Source organism: Ylistrum balloti, unplaced genomic scaffold (assembly GCF_031769215.1).
Source record: "Ylistrum balloti isolate Yb309-2 unplaced genomic scaffold, AGI_CSIRO_Ybal_v1 Utg369722, whole genome shotgun sequence".
Taxonomy (NCBI): Eukaryota; Metazoa; Mollusca; class Bivalvia; order Pectinida; family Pectinidae; genus Ylistrum; species Ylistrum balloti.
The window spans coordinates 558,775-583,551 of record NW_026781941.1 but is presented as its reverse complement, the minus strand read 5'-3'; the positions used below and the strand labels follow the sequence as shown (position 1 = coordinate 583,551).

At 35.2% G+C, this 24,777-nt stretch overlaps 1 protein-coding gene across 1 annotated transcript; it reads left to right on the top strand.

The window, feature by feature from the left end:
- Positions 1 to 702: 702 nt before the first annotated feature.
- Positions 703 to 23,943, top strand: LOC132565421 (solute carrier family 28 member 3-like). Its single transcript, XM_060230062.1, has 10 exons — positions 703 to 803; positions 1,956 to 2,109; positions 2,404 to 2,595; positions 3,643 to 3,804; positions 7,183 to 7,308; positions 10,243 to 10,373; positions 14,128 to 14,311; positions 14,876 to 15,169; positions 18,057 to 18,237; positions 23,912 to 23,943. The coding sequence occupies exons 1-10, from the start codon at positions 703 to 705 to the stop codon at positions 23,941 to 23,943; spliced, it is 1,557 nt and encodes a 518-aa protein (XP_060086045.1).
- Positions 23,944 to 24,777: the final 834 nt, after the last annotated feature.

Genomic DNA, 24,777 nt, shown 5'->3' with positions numbered 1-24,777 from the left:
CAAGGCCTGCTTGTCTACAGTTCATGTGACAGTTAAAGAAATTATTTGGCATAAATACTTACTCTCGCCTTTTTAAAAAACATTCAATTTTCTTTTGAAACATATTCGAGACTACTGTACCGTCGTTACAGTTTCATACTATGTCAACAATGACACATTTTGCTCTAATATGGCCTTCATTTTCGAAAGAGTTCCTATAATCGCGATAACTCTTTCTGTCGTTATGTGATCAACTATAATAAAGTTACTGTATACTTGAAAATTAGCCCAACTTAAGTCATCTATAGCTGTTTAGAACAGTGATAGTCATAACATACGACCAAGACCATCCAGTATACTTCGTAACTCACCCTTACTCTGCCAATTTTAGGGGGGGGCGTGCGCCCCCCACGCCCCCCTCTAAATCCGCCCCTGATATCAGCTCCATTTTTCTGTCACTGATACCATTTTTTTATTCAGGAGATAGATGTCACCATTGATATACCAATGTCCTCCCAGCGGACATCAGGATACAAGAGATCATGTGTAAAAGCCGTCCAGTCTACCCTGACTGATTTATACCAGAAATGGTACGACTTGTGCTGGAGGCTTATCTACGGCTTCGTAGTGATGGCCTATTTCGTTTACTTCTCGTACGCAATGTTCCACAAGTTTGGAGATGAAGGTTCGATTCGGCTCCTTGTGTGTACCGTGTTGGTCACCATGTTCTTCGCTGGGAAGTATCTGTGCAGACGGTTTGATGGTAACAACTGCTGTTTTGGTTTCTGTATGGACAGGAACAAGTCACAGAGGATGCTCGATGCGTAAGTTAAATTTCGGTTTGTTGATTGTTGTTTTAAGTCCCATTAATAGCTATATGGTCATTTAAGGACTAACCAGGTTTGGATGATGGAGGGAAGACGGAGTTCCCGGAGAAAAACCATCGGCCTGCGATCAGAAGCGATTCAACTATTGAAAGTTTGACCAGTTTGAGCGAGGTTTTCTAGAGATGATACGACTTTTGAAAGTTTGACCAGTCTGAGCGGTGTTTTCTAGTTATTACTTCGAAGTTCGTCGATTTTTCTGTCCGGACGCAATTGAAGCGAAAGTTGAGTTTCTATCCAATTTTCACCGCGCTTATTTCGTTTTTTCTTCATGCTGGTGTATATATGGTTTTGTAATCGATTCTTACCAAGTAACAGTACAAAATATCGGAGTACCAAGTCAGGCAGTCTACTCATAATGTCACCGTCGTCTTGTCAAGCGTAACGGCCATCAATCTGACGTGACGTTGTTTCTTGAAAATGTTATTGAATAAAATCTAATGGTTTCCCTTTAAATATCATAGTTATTTCACTCGAATGACAACATATATTTATGTTTTTCACACGTTCTTCGCACCCGTGTGAAATATATATATGTTACACTCGTGAAATATATTTATACATTTTATAGAAAATCACTAAGTATCCTTTAAAAAAGTGAAAACGTGCCTGTTAAGCTCCCTCGTTATCTACCCTCTAAAGGATCTATAATAATAGGATGCCTATTTCAGTACCTGTTGATGTCTGTATGTTTATTGTACATATTTAGTATGTCAGTTTTATTTCCCTAATCAGTATCTAAATGTTATGATGATGTTATGAACTGATGAGTTTTTGGATTATGTCTTTTTGTATCTCCCTATGTTCTCTGTTAGATAAACAGATATATTTATCATTCAAGGTTTATTATCTCAGTAGTATCATTTATATACATAGCGATACAACCGCTATCATTTATATACATAACGACATAACCGCTATCATTTATATACATAGCGACACAACCTCTATCATTTATATACATAGCGACACAACCGCTATCATTTATATACATAGCGACACAACCGCTATCATTTATATACATAGCGACACATCCGTTCTCTAACCTTGATGATTGTCTGATATTGACTCGTTGATAACTTTTATCTTCAGACTTCGGATGCCTGTTGCCATTGGTATGGCCTTGTTTATTGTTATTTACCTAATAATGGACATCGCCATGGAAACGCCAAGAAATCTTACGTCCTTGACTGGAATTGTCTTTTTTGTGGTCATCCTCTTTGTCTTTTCCAATGATCCAGCCAGAGTAAGATACGTTGCTTTTGTTGAAACACATGTAAAATACCAGAAAAACATGTACACTATCAGAAAGAAAGAAATTCGTTAGAAAGAAAAAATAAATTTCTGCATGCATGACCCAGTTTTTTCTTTCATGTTTCGCAAATCTTAATTTGAAAGAAATTTTTGAATGATAACACGATACCACAGAAAGCAATCAATGTTATCAAGCTTTAACATCATGTTAAACAACATAAAAACAAGCAGAGTCACATCAAAGTTTTATTTATATCTACAACGATTTTGCTGCTTGTTTCTACAGGTTAAGTGGCGTCCTGTATTTTGGGGTCTCGTCCTTCAATTCCTATTCGCCCTTCTCATCCTTCGATGGCGGTTCGGATTCCTTGCATTTAAATGGCTTGGTGAGCGAGTGTATGAATTCCTGTCCTACACCGACAAAGGCTCGATATTCGTTTTCGGGGAGAAATACACGGACCATTTTTTTGCTTTTAAGGTACGATCGTGTTTAGTCTTGTACACGAGGTTTATCCATCTTAATTTGGAATATTTTATTTTAAAGTCAAAATACTTGCTTAAAATCATCTGAATTGATAGAAAACACGGGGAGGGGAGTGGAGACAGAATGAATAAACAAATCTATGTATTATTCGTTTAATCATTGGTTCGATTCATTCCATTATTTCTAACTGATAATCGATACTTTTTATGATCATCACAAACAAGAAATCGACCACCAGAGTAATATATTTTAAACCCACAATTTTCATTGTTTCTAAGACACACAAGACATATAACATTATATTTATAGTGTCAAAATGTATGTTTCATGATACATAAAAACGTGAAAGATGTTTCGTTCTAGACAGATACACGGACACGTGGCATTGCAAAGATAAAAGACGGCACAGACAACAATTAGATAATGTTCAAACAATTCGAAATTGGAGAGAGTAGAGTCTCCATCAGAAGCCTTATCTCAGCTTCGATATAACCTTAACGTCTACATTATTTCTAAGCCAATATAATCCTTTCCCGAGGTAACCTTAATCCTCATGATAAGGACATTTTATAATCGACACTCCGCTGACACGCATTACGCTCAGTCACCTTCTATGAATCTAGGTCCTAGAATGGCTGATTATGCCTAAAAGGGCAAAACAAATGATTTATTGTTGGGATATGTTGTAAATCTGTATCTTTTGTATAGCTGCTAAATTTTTTTGTGTCTTTCGTTCAATCCACTGACATATAACATCAATTTTCACCGCCTCAACACTTCGAAATACGCACGCTTCAAATCATGAAAACATACAATGTATCTATTTTCGTAACTTTAATCTGCGTTCTAGGGCAAGATACACTTTAAACGTCGAAAGCAAAATCATTATTTTGCAATAAATTCACGTCAACAGATTATAAGAATTAGAATAAAACAATCAGTTTTGGTTCGAAGGTACCTTACCATGTCAATACATTTCAAAAAATTATTGTGATTTAAAAGAAAAACGTTTATGCATGTATATATCTTATCTTCTTGCAGGCTCTGACAGTGGTGGTGTTTTTCAGCACGACTGTCTCCGTCCTTTACTACTTAGGAGCCATGCAGTTTATCATCTGTAAAATCGCCCGGTTAATGGCTTCCACTCTAGGCACCTCGCCCACCGAGTCGCTTAACGCAGCTGCCAACATTTTTATTGGACACGTAAATATCAAACACCTGTGACAGAGGATTTACTGCGGCAACAGGATGATAAAATATAAACTGTGCTTTGTATCTAATATAAATTAGTATTGTCTATAAAAACAGAGGTACAGTGCATCGAGTCAGCGTATCAGTATTTATCGATGTTGTACTTGTACTGTCGAAATCACGTGCGGCGTCTGAAAGGTAACGAAACGCTTTAATTGTTGTCAACGGTAACATAAGTTCGAGACATTAAACGTCGAATGACACAAGAACTCTTCACCCAGGATGTTTGACATACAGATCACAAGCCATACATATCACAAGCCATACAGATCACCAACCATACAGATAACCAACCATATAGATCACCAACCATACAGATCACCCACCATATAGATCACCAACCATACAGATCACCCACCATATAGATCACCAACCATACAGATAACCAACCATATAGATCACCAACCATACATATCACCAACCATATAGATCACCAACCATACAGATCACCAACCATACAGATCACCAACCATATAGATCACCAACCATATAGATCACCCACCATATAGATCACCAATCATATAGATCACCAACCATATAGATCACCAACCATTCAGATCACCAACCATATAGATAACCAACCATTCAGATCACCAACCATATAGATCACCAACCATACAGATCACCAACCATACATATCACCAACCATATAGATCACTAACCATATAGATCACCAGCCATACATATCACCAACCATATAGATCACCAACCATACAGATCACCAACCATACCTATCACCAACCATACAGATCACCAACCGTATAGATCACCAACCATACAGATCACCTACCATACAGATCACCAACCATACAGATCACCAACCATATAGATCACCGACCATATAGATCACCAACCATACAGATCACCAACCATACATATCACTAACCATATAGATCACCAACCATATCGATCAACAATCATATAGATGACCAACCATATAGATCACCAACCATACAGATCACCAACCATACGGATCACCAACCATATAGATCACCAACCATATCGATCAACAATCATATAGATGACCAACCATATAGATCACCAACCATACAGATCACCAACCATACGGATCACCAACCATATAGATCACCAACCATATCGATCAACAATTATATAGATGACCAACCATATAGATCACCAACCATACAGATCACCAACCATATAGATCAACAACCATACAGATCACCAACCATATAGATCACCAACCATACAGATCATCAACCATACAGATCACCAACCATATAGATCACCAACCATACAGATCACCAACCATACAGATCACCCACCATACAGATCACCAACCATATAGATCACCAACCATACAGATCACCCACCATATAGATCACCAACCATATAGATCACCCACCATATATATCACCAACCATATAGATCACCAACCATACAGATCACCAACCATACAGATCACCAACCATATAGATCACCCACCATATATATCACCAACCATACAGATCACCAACCATACATATCACCAACCATACAGATCACCAACCATATAAATCACCAACCATACAGATCACAAGCCCTGACTAGAAAAAACACGGAGACCATTGAAATTAAAAAAAGAAAGAAGACGCAGATTTTGTGTTGATCTGTTTCTAACTCTTGACAGGATATTTGATGAAATTGAAATGATCCATGGGAAATAAGAACAATAACATGGTAGTAACATCAGACGTCATTAATTCGCAACTGTGACAGAGACGTTGTTAAAATCTAGTAAACATCTCAACAACTGGCAGTTCGATATCAATCGATCTCTCGAGAGATCATTCCAGGCAATATACAAAGATTTATTTAGAATCAATATGAGTTAATGCTGAATCAGATTATGCTGGATCAGAGCGGGTGTAATAGATCAGGTCCTTTGTAACAAACAACTGAAAACATAAAATTAAAAATAAAACAACGTTACAAAAGTGTCTGGAATTGTACACTTAGGTAAAATAGAGTAGCCGGACTGAACAACTGTCAAGCTGACCTTTTGACCTTTTGACATTTCCCGCGTCATCCAAGAAGTAAAATGCCAGTTGACAAATATGTCGGAAGATAAGCCTCATGATCAGGTTTTATAGAACACGGGATTCAAACGCTGTCAGTGTCAGACGCTTAACTAGGTCATCTTACAAACGTCATACTACATCCACCGTTATAACTCATCCTCATTGTGACAAAGTAGATCACCTGTCGGTAAGCGAGTTTTCACTGGCTATTTAGATTTAATATGAAGACTTTTTATATGTACGACGCTATTTAAAAAAATAGTTAAACAAATAAAAACCATATTTATGTTTTCAATTAAAATTATGAAATATTTAATCATTCATGAACTCCGACTCTCTAAATAATGATTTTTATTTTTTCAAGACGTCCGGTTCTAGAAAAACAACTGAATTTTCTACATTAATCCTCCTGACAATTAATAGCAAGATAATGGCTTAATTGTCTTATCAAGTATAGTAGTGTACTTTTACGGAAAGTATTTCTTATAAACAGTTAAAATCCCTGTTAACTATCTGTCTTGCTATCAGGCGTTATTTCGTCATTTAAAGGTAGGAAATTTTCACATAAAAGGCATCCTTTTGTGGGTGATACCGCTAACTCGCTAATTTTACGTGAAAATTAGCTTCATGTCTGTTAATGTTATGTCATAACAGAATCAGTTTAGTTTAGAAATATTTCATTACCAAGAAAAAGACAATAGGATTGGGCACATGTTAGTACAACATTAGTAACCCACTCTCCTGTGATATTTCAACTATACATAGATATTGACCTTTCTGGGTAAAATGTTTAGTGAACTGCATACAATTAAAAACAAGAGAGAGAGGGGGGTAGGAAGGAAGGGAAGGAGAGAGAAGAAGGGAGGGAGAGAGAGAGAGAGAGAGAGAGAGAGAGAGGGGGGGGGGGTGAGGGAGGGAGAGAAATGTACAAGTAATATGATTTTTTTATTAATCAAACCTTCCGCTGGTCTTTATAAATCTGAGCACGCACACTTCGAAATACATCAAGATTGCTTTATTAAGTCAACTCAGGGATACCTGATAATAGAAATCAAGGTTGATATTCAAACCTTGAAACAATTCAAACCTCAATTGTCGATAATTAGGACAGCAACAACAGATCATCAAATACTAGAATTGTATAATGTAAATTCATAATATTTTCATTGGGGTCGATTTTCTTGGTCTTTCAAGTTTGGGGAGTTTATAATTTATGAAATCAATGAAAATCTAGGGATATGAAACTCATTAATATCGTCACATAGTTCGGTTGTATAACTTTTAACACATCCGATATTTCCGTTTTCAGAGTGAGGCTCCTTTACTAATCAAGCCGTTTCTACCGGAAATGACGAACTCGGAGTTACATGCCGTATTAACAGGAGGTTTCGCAACAATTGCTGGAACTGTAATGGCTGCGTATATTCTGTTAAACGTGAGCGAAAGGCTTTATTCTAATGTGTGTGTTTTTTAAAATTAGTTCTGGTGAATATTAACTGTTGAGAACAAAAGATGTTCGAAAAAGCGTTATGAGTTTCAAATTAACGAGAAACTTTGAAATACGCATTTCTTATCAAATTGGATTATGAAAATGCAAAATTGATTTGTTCCGTCATAAAAAGGAGAGGCTGTTGATGAGGGTGATCAATTTTACATGTCTTTAAACTGCATTATGTTTAATTTGGAGAATATAAAATACAACTTATAATGAAGTATTATAAAGAAGTAAAATAATACAATCAAATTGCCTGACAATATCAGAAATCCTCGCCATAATATAGGTAACTCAATGTCACATATATTACAACCATCCACTATTGAAATTTCCTATTTGAATCTTTTTCAATTACAAGATTTCCTTTGTCTATCTTTCGGCATAATATGCTTTCATTGAACATTTGTAACGATATTGTGTTTCGTGATATTGTTAAATATTGTGACGTGCTTCGTCAGCGTAATTATATAGCTAGAAATTGGATTACCTTCAAACCATCTTCATTGCGAAATTGTTCAATATTCAGTAAACTGTCATTCCTATAAGTGGGCCATGTATTAAGGAGCCGAATTTTGTTTGTTAAGATATATAGATAGAAAGTAAGAATTTGTTAGTTTAACCTCCTCGCTTTATGAAATTGTTGATGTTTGTAAGCAGATCTGGTGTTGTTAACCTTGTTCTCTTTTGAAAACATGACATTACTGGATTGATCAAGACTTGCATGGTGGGTGTCGTCTGCACATAGCCGTTCGGATCTCTCTTTTTTTATCTTGTACTTTTTCAGGATTCTCTGTGTAAGTCTTTCCGTTTTGTTCATATATTGCCCTGGTTTCATCGAATTTTTATTTGAAGGAAATTCTATCTATATGTCGGTATTTGTATATTAATTGTTTATTGAAACTCAAACACAAGATATCATATATAATGTACAGAGGGACTAGTTATGTGGATGGGTCATACTTGGAGGACTTACTTCACTCAGCAATATGGCTCCTTAAAACCATGAGATATTACAATAGGACAACGGATTGTACACTGTGATCGCATAAAGCAAAGACGAAATAATATTGCATTGTCTGGTCTCAATATGATAAATACGAAATAACATTGTATTGTCTGATCGCTATTTAATAAACAGGAAATAAGAATGTACTCTCTGATCGTTATATAATAAACAGGAAATAAGATTGTACTCTCTGGTCGCTATATAATAAACAGGAAATAAGATTGTACTCTCTGATCGCTATGTAATAAACAGGAAATAAGATTGTACTCTCTGATCGTTATATAATAAACAGGAAATAAGATTGTACTCTCTGATCGCTATGTAATAAACAGGAAATAAGATTGTACTCTCTGATCGCTATGTAATAAACAGGAAATAAGATTGTACTCTCTGATCGCTATGTAATAAACAGGAAATAAGATTGTACTCTCTGATCGCTATGTAATAAACAGGAAATAAGATTGTACTCTCTGATCGTTATATAATAAACAGGAAATAAGATTGTACTCTCTGATCGCTATGTAATAAACAGGAAATAAGATTGTACTCTCTGATCGCTATGTAATAAACAGGAAATAAGATTGTACTCTCTGATCGCTATGTAATAAACAGGAAATAAGATTGTACTCTCTGATCGCTATGTAATAAACAGGAAATAAGATTGTACTCTCTGATCGCTATGTAATAAACAGGAAATAAGATTGTACTCTCTGGTCGCTATGTAATAAACAGGAAATAAGATTGTACTCTCTGATCGCTATGTAATAAACAGGAAATAAGATTGTACTCTCTGGTCGCTATGTAATAAACAGGAAATAAGATTGTACTCTCTGATCGCTATGTAATAAACAGGAAATAAGATTGTACTCTCTGATCGCTATGTAATAAACAGGAAATAAGATTGTACTCTCTGATCGCTATGTAATAAACAGGAAATAAGATTGTACTCTCTGATCGCTATGTAATAAACAGGAAATAAGATTATACTCTCTGATCGCTATGTAATAAACAGGAAATAAGATTGTACTCTCTGATCGCTATGTAATAAACAGGAAATAAGATTGTACTCTCTGATCTCTATATAATAAACAATAAACAAGATTGTACCATGTGATCTCTATATAATTAATACTGTAAGGCCGGTATAGGTAAATAAAGGTTGGTGATTAGTCTATATAAACTTAAGGTTAAACGTGTCATCACTTTAGAATTTTTGCTGCCATAAGAGTACGACACACACAAAATATCTACCATAAAGACTCGTTAGGACCACATGTTTGGTTCGATGTCGTCTGTTTCATTTTCAGAACATCCTTCGCTAGAGGCAAAATCCGTAAGCATCTGGTCATTACTTCCTTCGCCTGTTTTCCCTATATAATCGCTAAAAGATTTTCTATCACAGCAGGAAGATGAAAGCAATTAGGTTAGGGGAGGCATTAACTATATGGAATTGTCCGGAAATTGCAGAAACTGTTCTTTCGTAACAGCATTTCATTTGATCTACAAATGATTTGGTTCGCATTTAAATTAAGATGTATGGATGATGAGTAAGAGATGGACTTCCTCCTACACAAGGACACCGAGTGTTGCGGATAATATCTTCATTCTGTTTTTTGGGTTTCAAAATATCTTTTCATCTAAAATAAATCAAGACACGCTCACACTCAAGAATTCAAAAAAAAAAGCTAATTAATGTGATTTGCTTATTTACTTCCTAAAATTTGAGTTTTCTTAATTAATTACAGCTCGAAGTTGGAACCGATCGTAGTTGAATGTGATCGGTTTGATATTGATATCTCTATAAATTATTATAGCAAGAATGACGTTATTTTAGTGATGTTTTTTTGTTCTATTCTATATTTTAAAAGGTACCCGCCAATCACCTCCTTTCCGCCTCAGTAATGTCCGCACCTGCTGCTTTAGCTATGTCCAAACTGATATACCCAGAGACAGTGAGATCACATGCTGATCCTGATCAAGTCTACCAGATGGATAAAAGGTGACTGTGATGTTTGTGGTTTACGTGTACGTGCAGACGTGCAAACTTGTCAAATAAACACGTCTTAAAGGGTTAGATATTGATTTCATTACTGAATTTTTTTTAAACATTTTAATATATATTAGAAAATGTTTACTTTCTGCTAATTATGATATAATAACTCAAACGCAAAGGAAAAAATAACGAAATCTGACCATTTAGTCTCTCTAATTCTCGACGACTAATTTTCACTTCTTCTGATTGCGAAATCGTCACAGTAAATTGCACACAGAAGAAAATTGATCGATACTATATATTACACGTAAGTTATCACTAGTTTTCGCTTTTTATTCAAAATTTCTACCACAATTGTTAAAGGTCATTAATCAAACATTACAACTGTTGCCAAACAACACATTTTAAAGTACACGTGGATTAAACACTTAAAGTGTTTTGATTGGCTGACACAGTGAACTTTGACTGGAACTGCTTCGTGCTGGTTGACGTCATTATGCCGAACGTTTTATTTTGGTCAACATTTGAAATATAGTTAACTCAAGTGAAGAGAGGACCGTGTGCGATAACCTTTACCTAATACTTGATACAGCTTTATACAACTTTTAACATCAGTTTAATATTGATTAAGTATAGGCCAAATAGTCACTTTACTAATATTGAATTATAGGTTTGGTTTTGTGGTATTATATTACTGATACTATTGGAGCCATTTCATTATAGAGAGTAATTAATCAGAACTAACACCCTGATTGATAGCGATCGCTAGTCGGGTATGTACAGGTATTGATAATGATGATGATGGTGGTGGTGATGATGATGGTGATGATGATGATGATGATGATGATGATGATGATGGTGGTGGTGGTGGTGATGGTGGTGGTGGTGGTGATGATGATGATGATGATGATGATGGTGGTGGTGGTGGTGGTGGTAGTGGTGATGATGATGATGATGATGATGATGATGATGATGATGATGATGTGGAGTGAAATCTATGTTTTATGATTTAATATAAAATGTCAGGCTATTCTTTTAACACACCCCGTTAAACATGTTCACTAAACAGAGTTTAAAGACTGACATTAATATTTGTGTTATATTTCTCTTCCTTATGCAACTGTTCAAAGTCATATCTTTAAAAGTACAAACTGAAGAGGATGTTGTGTAAATACTTGTAGCTAGTGTAGCGCTTGTGAATGAAACCCAAAAGATAACAAGTGCGAAGAAAACAAAAAGTGAAAATTTTCACACATACTATCAGCTGTGTGGCGGATAACAGCATGGCGGTCATAGCAACAAATAATATCACTCAGCAAGACGTTCATCACGTGCGCAGTCAACAAGAGTCTGGCTGAACGAGATTGTCCAAAATGATAAAATAGACAATAATATAACACCATGAACGAGTAAGGAATACCGTATTTACAAAACATGAAATTTATTTATTATTTATTAATTAATATGAAGTAGGCACTGCCTAAAAACGAGCGCAAGTTGGTCAAGAAAGTGCACATTTTGAACAACCTGATCCATGTTTGCACTGAAGCGTATTTTTTTAATATATTTGTTGTATATTTCGCAAGATTTGAAAAAAAACATCGACACATACAAATGTACCAATATATCATCATCAGCAGCAGCAGCAACACATCTTCTTCTTCTAGAAAATATTGTATCACCATGATCAAGCGGTGGTTTGGTGGCACAGTTGTAACACACTTGTCTATTTCCTAGCCATTCGGGGTTCGATTCCCCGAAGGGATAGAAAGGATACAGGTTTCCTCCCAAATTTAGACCACTCTCTTGCTTACAACAAGTGTGATTTTTATAAGTTGAAATAACAAAGTTTCCATAAGAAGAACAAAACAAGGACGACAAGATAACGCAAAATGTGACACTTTCCCTTCGCGAAGCTGTTTAAAAGAAAAACACACAATCATATATATATATATATATATATATATATATATATATATATTAATATTACAACAAGTTAATTTCTATTTGTTATTTCTAATTGTTCCATACAAAGTATTGAAATGGAGAACTTCTACTAGAGTACTAGCTTGATGCCTGTACAATGTTTTGAGTATCGGGTAATTACCTTGAATGGTTTAAGATAACTAGTTTGAAAAACGTTTTGTGGTTTGGCCTGTATGTTTCCATGGTAACAGAAAAAGTATTTAAATGGCAATCATCCCCATAGCAAAAGAGACTACTAGCTTATTAAGTGTAAACAGTTTTGAGCAATTACCTTGTCAGAGTATTGGCCCAGAAAAACTGAAATTTTGATGAGGGTCATCGGTTTCAATGATAACAATAAATGTATTAAAAAAGTCACTGACAACATATCTAGACTATAACAATTGATAAAAAAGATCTTCAAAATAAATGCATAAGAGTTTCCCTTTTAGAGTTACAGATATTGCAGAGAGGACTTTCTATCATCTTTGCTTTAAAATAAGAAAGGATTTTGTCAAAATATGGTGAAAGATAACATATTATAGTTTTAGTCGGATTTGTAAAGGTGGTGCATATATATTTAACAAGTTTTCATTATTAAAATCACAATGTTCTCTCCCGCCGTTTTCTTTTCTCTTTGCTATTGAGAGTGTTCGTTCTGTTCATTAACAAATCATAAAATGCTTCAGAACCTTTGGTTTTTTAAGCAATTTTAACTTGTCCTGGTAGCAAAAAGAGGGTAAAGTTATAATCACTGTTGAGACTATTCTGTTATACATTGTAATTAAGAAAATCAATATAAATATAAATGTTTAAATAAAATTCTTATGAAAGCCACAATATATTGCATAAACTGCATTATTCTGGACACCCCCTCTCCCCCCCACAAAAAATCACCACTAATAGTTATTTTATCATTGTGCCTTATAAGTGTTTGCTGGAAATTTTCTAAACACATGATCATAATTAGTTATCGAAAGAACATCCTTATCTTGCAGAATTAATATAGTTAGGAGATGGACGAGTTTTTCGTCAAATCGGGACCTTACGTCACTTTCCGTGAACGAGAAACACATCGTCTCGTTCATGGAAAGTGACGAAAGGTCCCGAACATTAAACCGGAGATCAGGTACATCGGAGCACAATCGAGCTCAAATTTTGAATGGTTAAAATTGCAATTTTCCAACGAGATATTTGTTATATACGTTTCAAACCATTAAAGTATATGTTTGTTAAATTCATCTGATATATTTAAGACTTTTAGTATGATTTCATTTCTACATGAGAGCTTAAAACGATATTTTGTTGGTCAAAATAATTTTTAATCCATTCAACGGGTCGGCAGTTCTCATTGCGTGCTGCGGCAAGTGTATTGTAGGTAATGAAGTTCCTGCCACACTTCCGTTTTAAGTTGATCGTATGGGCAGGTTGTTGGAGTTGAATTATCAAACACACACACAATACCATAAAGCGCTCGCTGCGCTCGCTATTATTGTCGCCAGATATTTTGATGGGTTTTTTACCACGAAGAAATACATAAGTTATAACATTAACCTCGCTGCTTAACGGCTTTGCCATAATTCATATAACTTAGGAAACTGAATAGACTGTCAATGCATACAAGAGCCATTTTTCAAAAAAGAATACAGCACTAACTGAGAGACCAAAAATTCTTACTTATGGTACATGTGTGTACATTATTGTTAGGAGGCAAACTTTCTTGAACTGATGTTAAAATAACTTATTTTGCATTTTTTTTTTTTTTTTTACATTCATCGGTTTCGGCACCACCTAGTCCAGAGAGAAACGTGATCGAGGCAGCCTCCAATGGAGCATCCCAGTCGATTAAACTCATAGCAAACATTGCTGTGAATATGATCGCATTCATTGCCATGCTTGAATTCGTCAATGCTACTCTGGATTGGTTTGGGGCAAGAGTAGGGCTAGAACCACCCAATCACGAACGACTAACATTTCAGGTTAGTTACTTCCGTTATGATATGAGTTGTTACGGAACACACCTTAGGTACTGTTTATTTTTTTACAAGGTAATAGAATTAAATCATCTAACTGGTATGTAATGGTGTACACTGTGGACCACTAATTCTGTGATGAGATGACATAAATATGTAGCAAGGTTCAATATCATGTAAGGCTCCCAATCATATTTTTCATTTTTGTTCGCTATAAACTGATAGCCGTTTTTGTATATACCTCTATTAATGTTCATCTTATGTTGAATAGTCATCCAGTAATGTTAATGACAATAAGGACAGACCGGAACATGATTCAGTATGGGCAAATACAGTAACGGGACGAAGTGGTTTGAGCTTTCCACACAGATGGCCGTCGAATTTTCGTACTCTTCGTGAAAATACTAATTGTCAATCAAAAATGAAAATTGTCCGTTCAATATTAAAGTCTGTGTGTGATATTCCTGTATTACTCCGGTTATTTTTGAAGATATATAAATAAAATAATTTTATCTTATTTTACTTCTCACTGCATGCAGTTGATACAATATTGTATTTTTTTCCTTTCAGTTTTTGTGTTCCTATATATTTTGGCCCATAGCTGCCATGATGGGAGTAGACCTTACTGATTGTCGGAAAGTAGCTGAGATGATTGGCACTAAAATATTCATAAATGAACTAGTGGCTTACACCGACCTTTCTGTTTACATGAATAACAAACTTAATTTTACTTGGTATCAACAAATAATGCAAAACATGACGTCATTAGATTCCAACGGAAGTGACGTCATAGGATGGTACTTCTCTGGAGATGACATTGTGTACACGGAAATGAACATAACCCTTCAAAAGGGAATCATGTCGGTAAGTAAGATTTCGTTATTTGGAGGATATTGATTATAACAGATGATATTACTTTAGAAATATACGAACGAATCAACGAAGGGTGTTTGTTTTACCATTAAATTTTATTTCTGTAAGCTGGAGGCTTTCAAGTGGTGGTAAACGTTTTCATTTCTTTTGAAGTTTTATTCCAATCTCAACCGTCAGAAGTTATCTTGACTGAAAGGAAAAATCAATGAAATGTTTTATTGGATCTTTACGAGAAATTTAGTACATGTACTTTATAAATATGCTGTCGATTTCCCGCCGATTTTGAAGTGGAAAAAAGTTAGAATTGCAGTAAGAGTCGTTATATATTATGTCTGCATCCTGCTGGCACACGTTATATCGTTAACAAATCATAATCTATATGCAGTTTTGGGTTAAAGTAAAAAAAAAAAAAAAACAAAAACAAAAACAAAATAAAAAAAACCTCAGAATCCCGTAAAATTACTTTGATAAAAAGATACACATCAAGTGATCGGGAACTAAACCTAACGAATTCAGATGAAAATTTGTGCGTGTTATTTTTCCTGTAGCAGGCACTGACATCGTCGGAATACACCTGCCACGTGTTGTTTTTGCTGTGTTCTGCTGTGACGGAAAACAGCTGTACTTTAGCACGTGCATGAATTCTACAGAATTATTCTCTGGTTTACTTAGACGTTTTCGTTTGAAAATGTAAATAGCTGCTTAAATAAGCGATTTTATTTGTTGTAACAAACAAGTTTATTTACGAAAATTCATAAAATTGCGGAGTAATTGTTTTGACGTACATCATCATGCACAATTCAGCGTAACGTCAACGTCAGGTTAACAAAGATTGAGTAGACCTAACTTACAGTGTTGATGGATAAATAGAATACATGTCCAAAGACAAAATTTGCTGGCCCCTTGCTTCATCCTCGCCAAAATATATCTATATCTTAGGACACTAACCATGTATTCTCAATATATCTCATTAAATGAACTACATTTCGTTAAACAAGAGCTTTTGAAACAATAGCAAGGCCCTGGACAATTTCTGGCAAGAAATAAGAAAAACCGTGCAAATGGCGAACGCTACTCGACCAACGATACTCAGTCAATGAGAAAACGTGAGGTTGTTTCAATACTAAAAAACGGCTGGGAAATGGTGTTATCAAAAAGTTCAATTACCTTCCAAATAATCTCTGACGTCATCTCATTTGGACTCTAAGTATGTTAAGTTCAAATAATGTACAGTTATAACGTGCATTTTCCCAATCACTTTCAAACGAACCCAGTTTACACCACTACGCAAATAAAATACCCAAGCAATGTTAGAGACCAAAATGTTGTCATACCAAAACAATACGAAATATGTCCATATGAGAAAATGATTGTTTGTTTTTCAACAATATCTTAATCATTCATGCCCTAAAAAAGACCACGAATGAGCACAATCTCATTCAAGACGTATAGGATGATTCAAACTGTTATTAGATGATGAGGTGTTTGTGAATCTGTAAAAAGTGATTGACAATTTCACGCTTAGCTTGTATTGTTATAGCGTCGTTGATTTAATGATAATTGATATAGGCAAAAAATATAAATTAGGTAAGCGCGTCACGGATTGGTAACAAATATCATAACGGGTATTACAGGGGTCAGTTTTAGGGCCTTTTGTTTTTGTTGTAAAATCTATTTGTTACTGTTTGTACGTGTTTGATACACTTTCAGTCACGTTTCTATGCTATCCCGATATTCACAGTCATTTTCCAATTTCCAGATTGATCACTTCTTTGGTTCAGAAACCCATCTCAAATTTAACGTCAGAAAAATACTAACGAATAGATACCTTGTTTCCTCTATAAACGGTCAGACTTGTATAGAGTGTATTATTTGGGGGATTTTAAAAGTGCAAGAATAGGGCTGCAGGGTTTGATATGATGGAGATAAGATATTTGATTTTTTGCCATGTTAGCGTAATTATTCATTAATGTATATCTGAAACTCACCCTTAAAATACTGACCACATGATTGTTATCTTTGTTTTTCTTGGTACATGTATTGCATTCCATACAAATACAAACACAAGGTAGCACAGTGGTAAGCTCTCTGCTCTCTCGCTGCTGAATCTACAAATCTATGTATGGATGTCATACACATGAGTTTATATAGACATATTTCATATAACCTCGAAACGCTTATGACATCACTTCAGTATTTGTTCTCCTTATACTGAGAACATTTTGTTTTTGTATTTGATTACATCGGAAAAAATCGAATATTTTAATAATACCAACCCCCATACCCCCACACACATAGTAAACATTTCACAAGTGTGATCTCTTATTGAGGAAACGAGGTATGCATTCTTTGTGTGTTTTTTAAAATAGCCCGCATTACAGTATAAAATGACTCTTTCAGTAGGTGTTAACATTTTCCATGAATTATGGCATCCTTGCTTTAATCCTTTCTTACTGGCTGGTGATATCTTATTAAATTAAATATAAACAAGTTCATTTTATCATTTTACTGCGTTTCAATGATACTGAAAAAAGTGGATACAACTTCAGTCCTTCATTTTTACAAGTGGATACAACTTCTGTCCTTCATTTTTATAAGTGGTGTTTAAAGTTTTCACAAACGAATAACTATTTTCCTAAAACATACAACTCTAATGTATCTACAGGTATACAGAATTCATTATATACATGTTTCTATAAAGTAAGTTCACACTGGTAATTGTTCTTAATATGTAGGTGTGTCGGTAGGGCTCTGCCGAGACTATGTATCTTAACAACATATATTTTTGTTTCGTAAACTCGAGATCATTCTGTTGGAATTGTTCTGTAAAGTGCAGTTTCAAAAAATCAATGAAAATTTGTGTTACTTTTATATACAGGAGAGATCGATTGTTATTTCAACGTATGCATTGTGTGGATTTTCCAACATCAGTTCCCTTGGAATTATGTTGGGAGCACTTGGTGCCCTGGCTCCGTCCCGGAAATCTGATGTATCGTCTGTAGTGATCAGCGCCATGATCACAGGAAACGCTGCCTGTTTCATGACTGCATGTATTGCAGGTAATGGCCTTGTCAACAGTAAAGTATTGATTTTGTCATGTTTTGTTTAATTTATGTCACACAAAAAATATTTTTTAAATAAAAAAAAAAACAAAAAACAAAAAAACACGATAATGTTAATTATTCATTTGCTAATTCATTTATTACTGAGTTGACTTTCTAAGCAACGCAGTATCCTTGAGAATTTATACAGGAAATGTTTAACAGTCATTTGGATCCATTTAAACAGTTTGGATATCAGTTTGATTAGCGCGACAATAGAGCAAATCCATTTCAATGAAATTAGTATATCATAAAAATTACCTTATATCAGGATGTGGAACATCCGCAGAGCAAAATACGACAAAAAATGTGTAGAAGAATTCAAATGGAAAAGAACGATTGGTTTTAGAAATCTGATATGAAACGTTTCACCACTGTACTTTAGTGTGGTTTTGTCACGTAAACCTAGTCTTTGTTGTGGTAGTAATTGAAATTAGTTTTCAGTTCAATACACACTTTCATTTAATCGATTTTAATCAGTAGACGTTCTCATATGATACCAAACTATGGTACAATATTTGCAATGACTTAAGAAAATAAAATTTTCGGTTGAATTTAAGCCTGTGTACTCAATGTCACTCCTGTATATGATATAGTGATCAAACGATGTCGTTCTGACTGCTGAAGATTAAACTACCAGTAAGAAATTGGTCGATCGCGGTGGGAGTGTGAAAGGTGTAAACAGTGATGTGTGTGAATTCGAGAGCTTACACAGAAGAAATTACGTCAATGAACAGCTGACCACACTACTGCATGTCTTGGAATTCTAAGGAAGCCTCGAAAGTAATTACGTAGAGTTGGAAACCAGTGTTTGGTACTGCTTTCAGATATATATTCTATCGTCTGCCTTCAAGTCATTACATACAAATATCATAAAAATGATAACTCGTGACACTCCCTTTTCGCCCGGCTTGGAATGAATTGTACAAGTACTTGTAAGACAGATGTCAGTATAATGTGACCATGCGGGATGTCATGATGCCGAGCCTAGTTGATGACATCTCAGTATGTAAGCGACAGTCAGTGACTGTATTTTAAGTAGACTCCGTCCTTAATATCTCGTTCTGTCGAGAGAATGTAAACTCAAATACAACTAGCCAGACATTTCGTTCTATTTATGCCCTTCCCCATTGTGATAAAAACCGTTTTACGTCATTTCCGCTTTCGGTGCCCTCTTAGACATACCATTGTCTGTTGCTTACTTAGTTTTTCTGTTTTCTTTTTCTTTTGTATTCTATTGAAGTTTGAAAATATGTCTTAAAAGTCTGCATTGGAGAGTTTCAAGGTTGTACACCGTATATGTACAATATCTCTGCTTGTCACTTGGCTTTGGATTCGATGCACCAGGATTGGTGAACCGCTGTCGTTGTACAGTAATATAACGTAGAGACGGTGTCATTATACTGTGCAAAAGTATGACATTTCAGTGTGACGACACTATAAAAACTTTCGTCCGTGGCCCAATCATTCGTGGACATCGTCATCAAATATAATTTTTTGGGTGTGTCAATTCAGCGATTGTGGCCAAGTTTTCTGCATTTTTCAACTGCAGGAACTGCACTTGTACCTTAAACCACAAGAAGCGTCAGTTATGACGCTTTAACCCTATCATCACTAACGAGTCTGATATGATCGAAACAGCTGCATGATGAAGTTAATCCATCATTTGACTCCAATGTATCTCTGTATATAATTTTTTATCGAAACGTTTCATTCACTTGTCTGATTGGATCAAATAATTACATGGTACTGCCAATATTAACTTCATTTGATTATCTCACTGGAATGTCTCATATCAATCAGTACCTTTTCATCTCACTATTCGATCGGCTATTTTATCAGGTCTGTCCACACTGTAGTTAGAACATTATATGTTGCCGAGCTTGGCTGTGAGTAAACAGCTTTTGTAGGATTTGACGCTATGCTCTGCAAAAGAGTGCTTGACTTCTCGTCGTGAATTCCTGAGACTTTCTCCATAAGACAACCCCTACAAACAGGTATCCTGCGACGTTGGTTTACACAGTTACATGGTAAAACCTTTAAACGACTTCTTCCAAAATACTGGAAGGCCGAGAATCATTATATATGGCTGCAAGGTTCCTTTGATGAAGCTTAACATAGTTTGTGAAAAGAAAAGACCTTTACCCATATTCAAGATCACAGAGGTCAAATGTGTTAAAACCTTTGAACGACTTCTCCCCAAATACCGGAAGGCCTAGAATCATTATATTAGGCTATGTTCCTCTTATGGTGTCCCACAAAGTTTGCTAAAAGAAATTACCTTGACCCATATTCAAGGTCACAACGGTCAAATGCGTTAAACCTTTGAACAACTTCTGCTTAACCAAAAGGCCTAAAATCATAATATTTGGCCGAAAAGTTCCCTTTATGGTTCCCACATAGTGTATGAAAAAACAGTTTTACCTATAAAAATGTTTAAGGTCACTGCGGTTAAATTTGGTAAAATCGTTAACAACTTCTGGTCAGAAACAGTTTCACAAAGGCTTATATACAAATATGTAGAACCTTCCAATGACTTATTAAAGGAATATATTTGGCTGGGAATTTTCTTGGCATAATTTGAAATAAATTTTAAAGACCTTTCACAGTGATGTCACACTGTTCCAAAAAATAGATTAGGCCAAGCCCCTGGAGGTCTGAGAGGCTTGAGCTAAGTAATGTGAAAAACTGAATGTTAGCCAATTACTAACGTTCTATTTACAACATTAAAATACAGAAAACATGATCGCAAAGGGAATTGCAAGGTTCTTCATAATTATAGCATAAATAAATAAATAATAAGGTGATCCCATTTGCTATGCAGTGTTTATAGGCCTACAGTAACCGGGGCTTAACTGACCATGGTGACATCACTGATGATATGCATGAAGTGTTTTATTATTGGTTTTGAGTTAGGATTGTGGTTTATAATTACATGTACCTTAATTTTTCCTGTCTTTATATTTAATTGTTGCTATATATTGTTGACTTGTGCAAGTCTCAAATATGCTGTATCTGTGTTTGTAAACAATGATCTAAAGGGCAAGTAAGCTTCTGCTGTCCTGGGTCATCCGTCCAGCTATAACTAAGAGTTTTTCTGCTATATATTTTGAACATCTTCTTTCCTTGATTTAAAAGAAAGCTATCAATTATACTTAACTGGAAACATCATAAGATTGTCTCAATTCAACATTGCACAGATGAGGGGGCTGACTATGAAGGGACAGAACCAATATGGAGTAATTTGTCATATTGCTTTAAGCATCTACTGTGGAACATATGCATATATAGCACTGTTGGTCATAAAGATCCAGGTGAGCGATACAGGCCCTCTTGTTATATTTAAGATTATGGAGTTAGGAGCGTGTCTTCTTAATGAATATTTTTACCACGTGTCTGTGATGTGTGATGTGTGATGCGTGATGTGTGATGCGTGATGTGTGATTCGTGATGTGTGATGCGGGTAATTGTGGATTATTTATTTAATGTGAGACGACATTCTATAGTAAACCAAAAAACGACTTTTTATAATGTTCGCGTATCGCTCCTTAAACATTAATCATAGTGAAAAAATTACCTACTGACATGACACTCCATGAAATTGATATAATAGCTTTTGACAGTGTCTGCCGAAGTATTCGAAATATTGAAAAATAATTTCAAAGTCATTCATTTCGCGAAAATATTTTGCAGTCAAAATCACTTATGAGAGAGTAAAATCGCAAATATTATTAGCCGTGAAAAGGAAATGATCTACAATCCTGGAGAAGCCTTAATAAACAGAGTAGAATCTCCACGATCTTGTTCCTCAGTAATTCGTGTTCTATAGTAATAATTTCCGACCCGTGATACGAGACAGATGATGTAGGATATTGGTTTGTATTATTGTCTCTGTAAACATTTATACTTCAGTCACGTCGCAGAGCAATTATGATTCCATAACAATGTTTATCCGTGTTCTTATCCAAAATGAAACTTATTCTATATCATTTTGGTTGGATATAGATGTGTTTCTTCAGCGAAATATTAATCAGCATCACAAAAATTCTATGTTTCAATGTTTGTCTCTTTCAGCAGAGATCAAATGATTCCTTGGCTTGCTTTTTCGATAAGGCAGCTGATTGAATACCATGGAATATATTCCCTTAGCTAGTTATCCTTAAATCGTATGCTTTCTTTTGTTAGATTTTAATAAGAAGCTATAAGGAATAATGTAATAACCTAACAAATATTAAATACTGTAGAACACTATATTACTCGAAATGAAATACAGAGTTGGTGACGAAATATCTTGTAACTGGTTTCGTCTGTGGTAAATGGATTTCTTTTCTAAACATAGCAACAACAGTGACTAGACTCATTTATCTCGCCTGAAAAAAGCCGGAATTATATCTTATTTCATATGAATAGCACGTCGTTTCGATATTGATCAAATTTTAACAAAAACATGTTTACATGTATGAGTCCAGTATGTAAATGTGAAAAAGATTCACGTGCTGATGGCAGAGACATTGTTAGGAAGATCGTGTAAACTTTGGTCAATCCAAGTAAGTAATGCCATGTTATTATAAAGAAACCATCAGGAATATGATAAGAACACTTGATCTCATTTTCGTTGTTCTTTGTAATTGGCTCTTGTAATCATATTTTGTCCTCATGTCGTTGATGTGGAGTTTGAAATATGTTTCTTTCGACATATCGGTGTTTCCTCGGCTGTTTTTACTGGTAACGCGTGCCCATTCCAGTGTATCTTCATCGGCATGGAAGTATATTTATATCACTTCCTGTCTTTGCTCACTGAAGCATCGCTATGCATTGAGTGTCCACTATCACATAGCTGCAGCTCCAAACGAGGGTTAGTCACGGTATTGCTAAAACAAGAGACATGAAGCAACGAGTCGGGATTGATTCCTGAGCCTACAGAATACTTACTCATAAACCAGTTGCCCCTAATGCTGCACATTACATATTGTAAAATAAATATTTTTCGTCGGGAATACATTTTCGTTCATTTCGTGGTTAGTCTTAATCCAAAAAATTACACGAGCTGATTTCTTTTTTTTTTTTTTTATTTTTCGTAAACGATATCAACAGTCTACGGGACAATTGATTTGAATCTGAAGGATTGAACAATAAAAGCGCCCAAGCTTAACCAAAACTCTGTCCTTTGTTGAATCATATCCCTGTCGTATTCTACAGTATATATATCGAGGTTTTTTACGGTAACAACAAGAAAATACCAGCATGTCAACATAATCAAACTCAGTTTCTTATAAAAGAAATATTTCTAAAAGACGGAGATGAAGATCAGTGACAGTTCTTTGGAGTTCCTTCAAATCCACATACTAGACAGTATCACAATACAACTGTTATCCAAATTTTATAGTATTTAAAATGGTAATGAGTAGTTTTGACTAAGGTTTAGTTGGAACAAGTGGACGAGTTTAGGAATCTCAAACAAACCGGGAAAGTCCACGTATAGGCAATCAAAAGGATTGTAATACTAATGTCTAGTATAGAATAAGACGTGTCGTCTGTATGTATATAATTGTACGTTGAGGTTCGAATCATGTGTTTGATACTTTTGAAATTAAAAAGAAATATTCTTATTATTTTTTTTATTTATTTTCAGGTCTGTTGTATAAAGAGGAAGTTGATTTTTAGCTGCTGTTGAGGAAGGGCGTATATCTCGCCGTATTGGTACTGGAGAAACTCACCTGCTGGAGAAACACTAAAACACTTAGACATATTAAGACAGGCTGCAGCAAGCATACATATGTACACACTATTACGGTGACTTGTATCCCTGGAGAGACTGTAACTGGTGTTCAACCGCTTACGCCTCTATGTTTCTGATATTATTTCAACTTTAAAGTGATATCATCAAGCACAGCAGACATTGTTTCATAGCTGATTTTTTACAAGGTAGGATTATATGTGATGAATACTTGCATACTCAAGTTATACGCGGGATAATTCAATGTATTCAGCTTAGTTTGTCCGAGAGTTCACGACTTAGCTATACATATACTGTGTCTAGTTCTGGATTTAATTGTGAAAATTGTGCAAAAATGAAAAGCATTTTTTTTATAGTTTTAGTAGTGCCAAACAACGAATAGACATCTATTTAGGATTCGGCAATGATACTAAGGATCTAAATTTTAAACCCAGGAGGGGACCGAGGAAAATCCAGAGTGATCAAAAAAATTGCGCCACAATTCATTAAATTTCAAATAGCTGGTGATTTTAGTATACCGTCAAGTAAATATATATATTCTTAACCGCACCACTATTCGAATGAATTAAAACGAGGCATGCATGTTACGGTCAACTTCTGGGACTTACCGTCCAGCAGCAGTGTGACAAGGCAGGGTGTTTCGTATCGTCGACGTGGTTGAATTATTGACGTGACGTTGTGAATTGTAACTGTGATGTCATGCAATTGTCCTAACAAGGGAAACACCCACTCGGCACACCTCGACCAATTCCGTCCTTACA

What these genes read in the sequence shown, in the direction of transcription:
- LOC132565421 (XM_060230062.1), top strand. Translation starts at nt 703, where the DNA reads ATGTTCTTCGCTGGGAAGTATCTGTGCAGACGGTTTGATGGTAACAAC. An exon ending in ACCATTTTTTTGCTTTTAAG is followed by an intron (nt 2,596 to 3,642) that starts GTACGATCGTGT and finishes ATCTTCTTGCAG; the next exon opens with GCTCTGACAGTGGTGGTGTT. An exon ending in ACGAACGACTAACATTTCAG is followed by an intron (nt 14,312 to 14,875) that starts GTTAGTTACTTC and finishes TTTTCCTTTCAG; the next exon opens with TTTTTGTGTTCCTATATATT.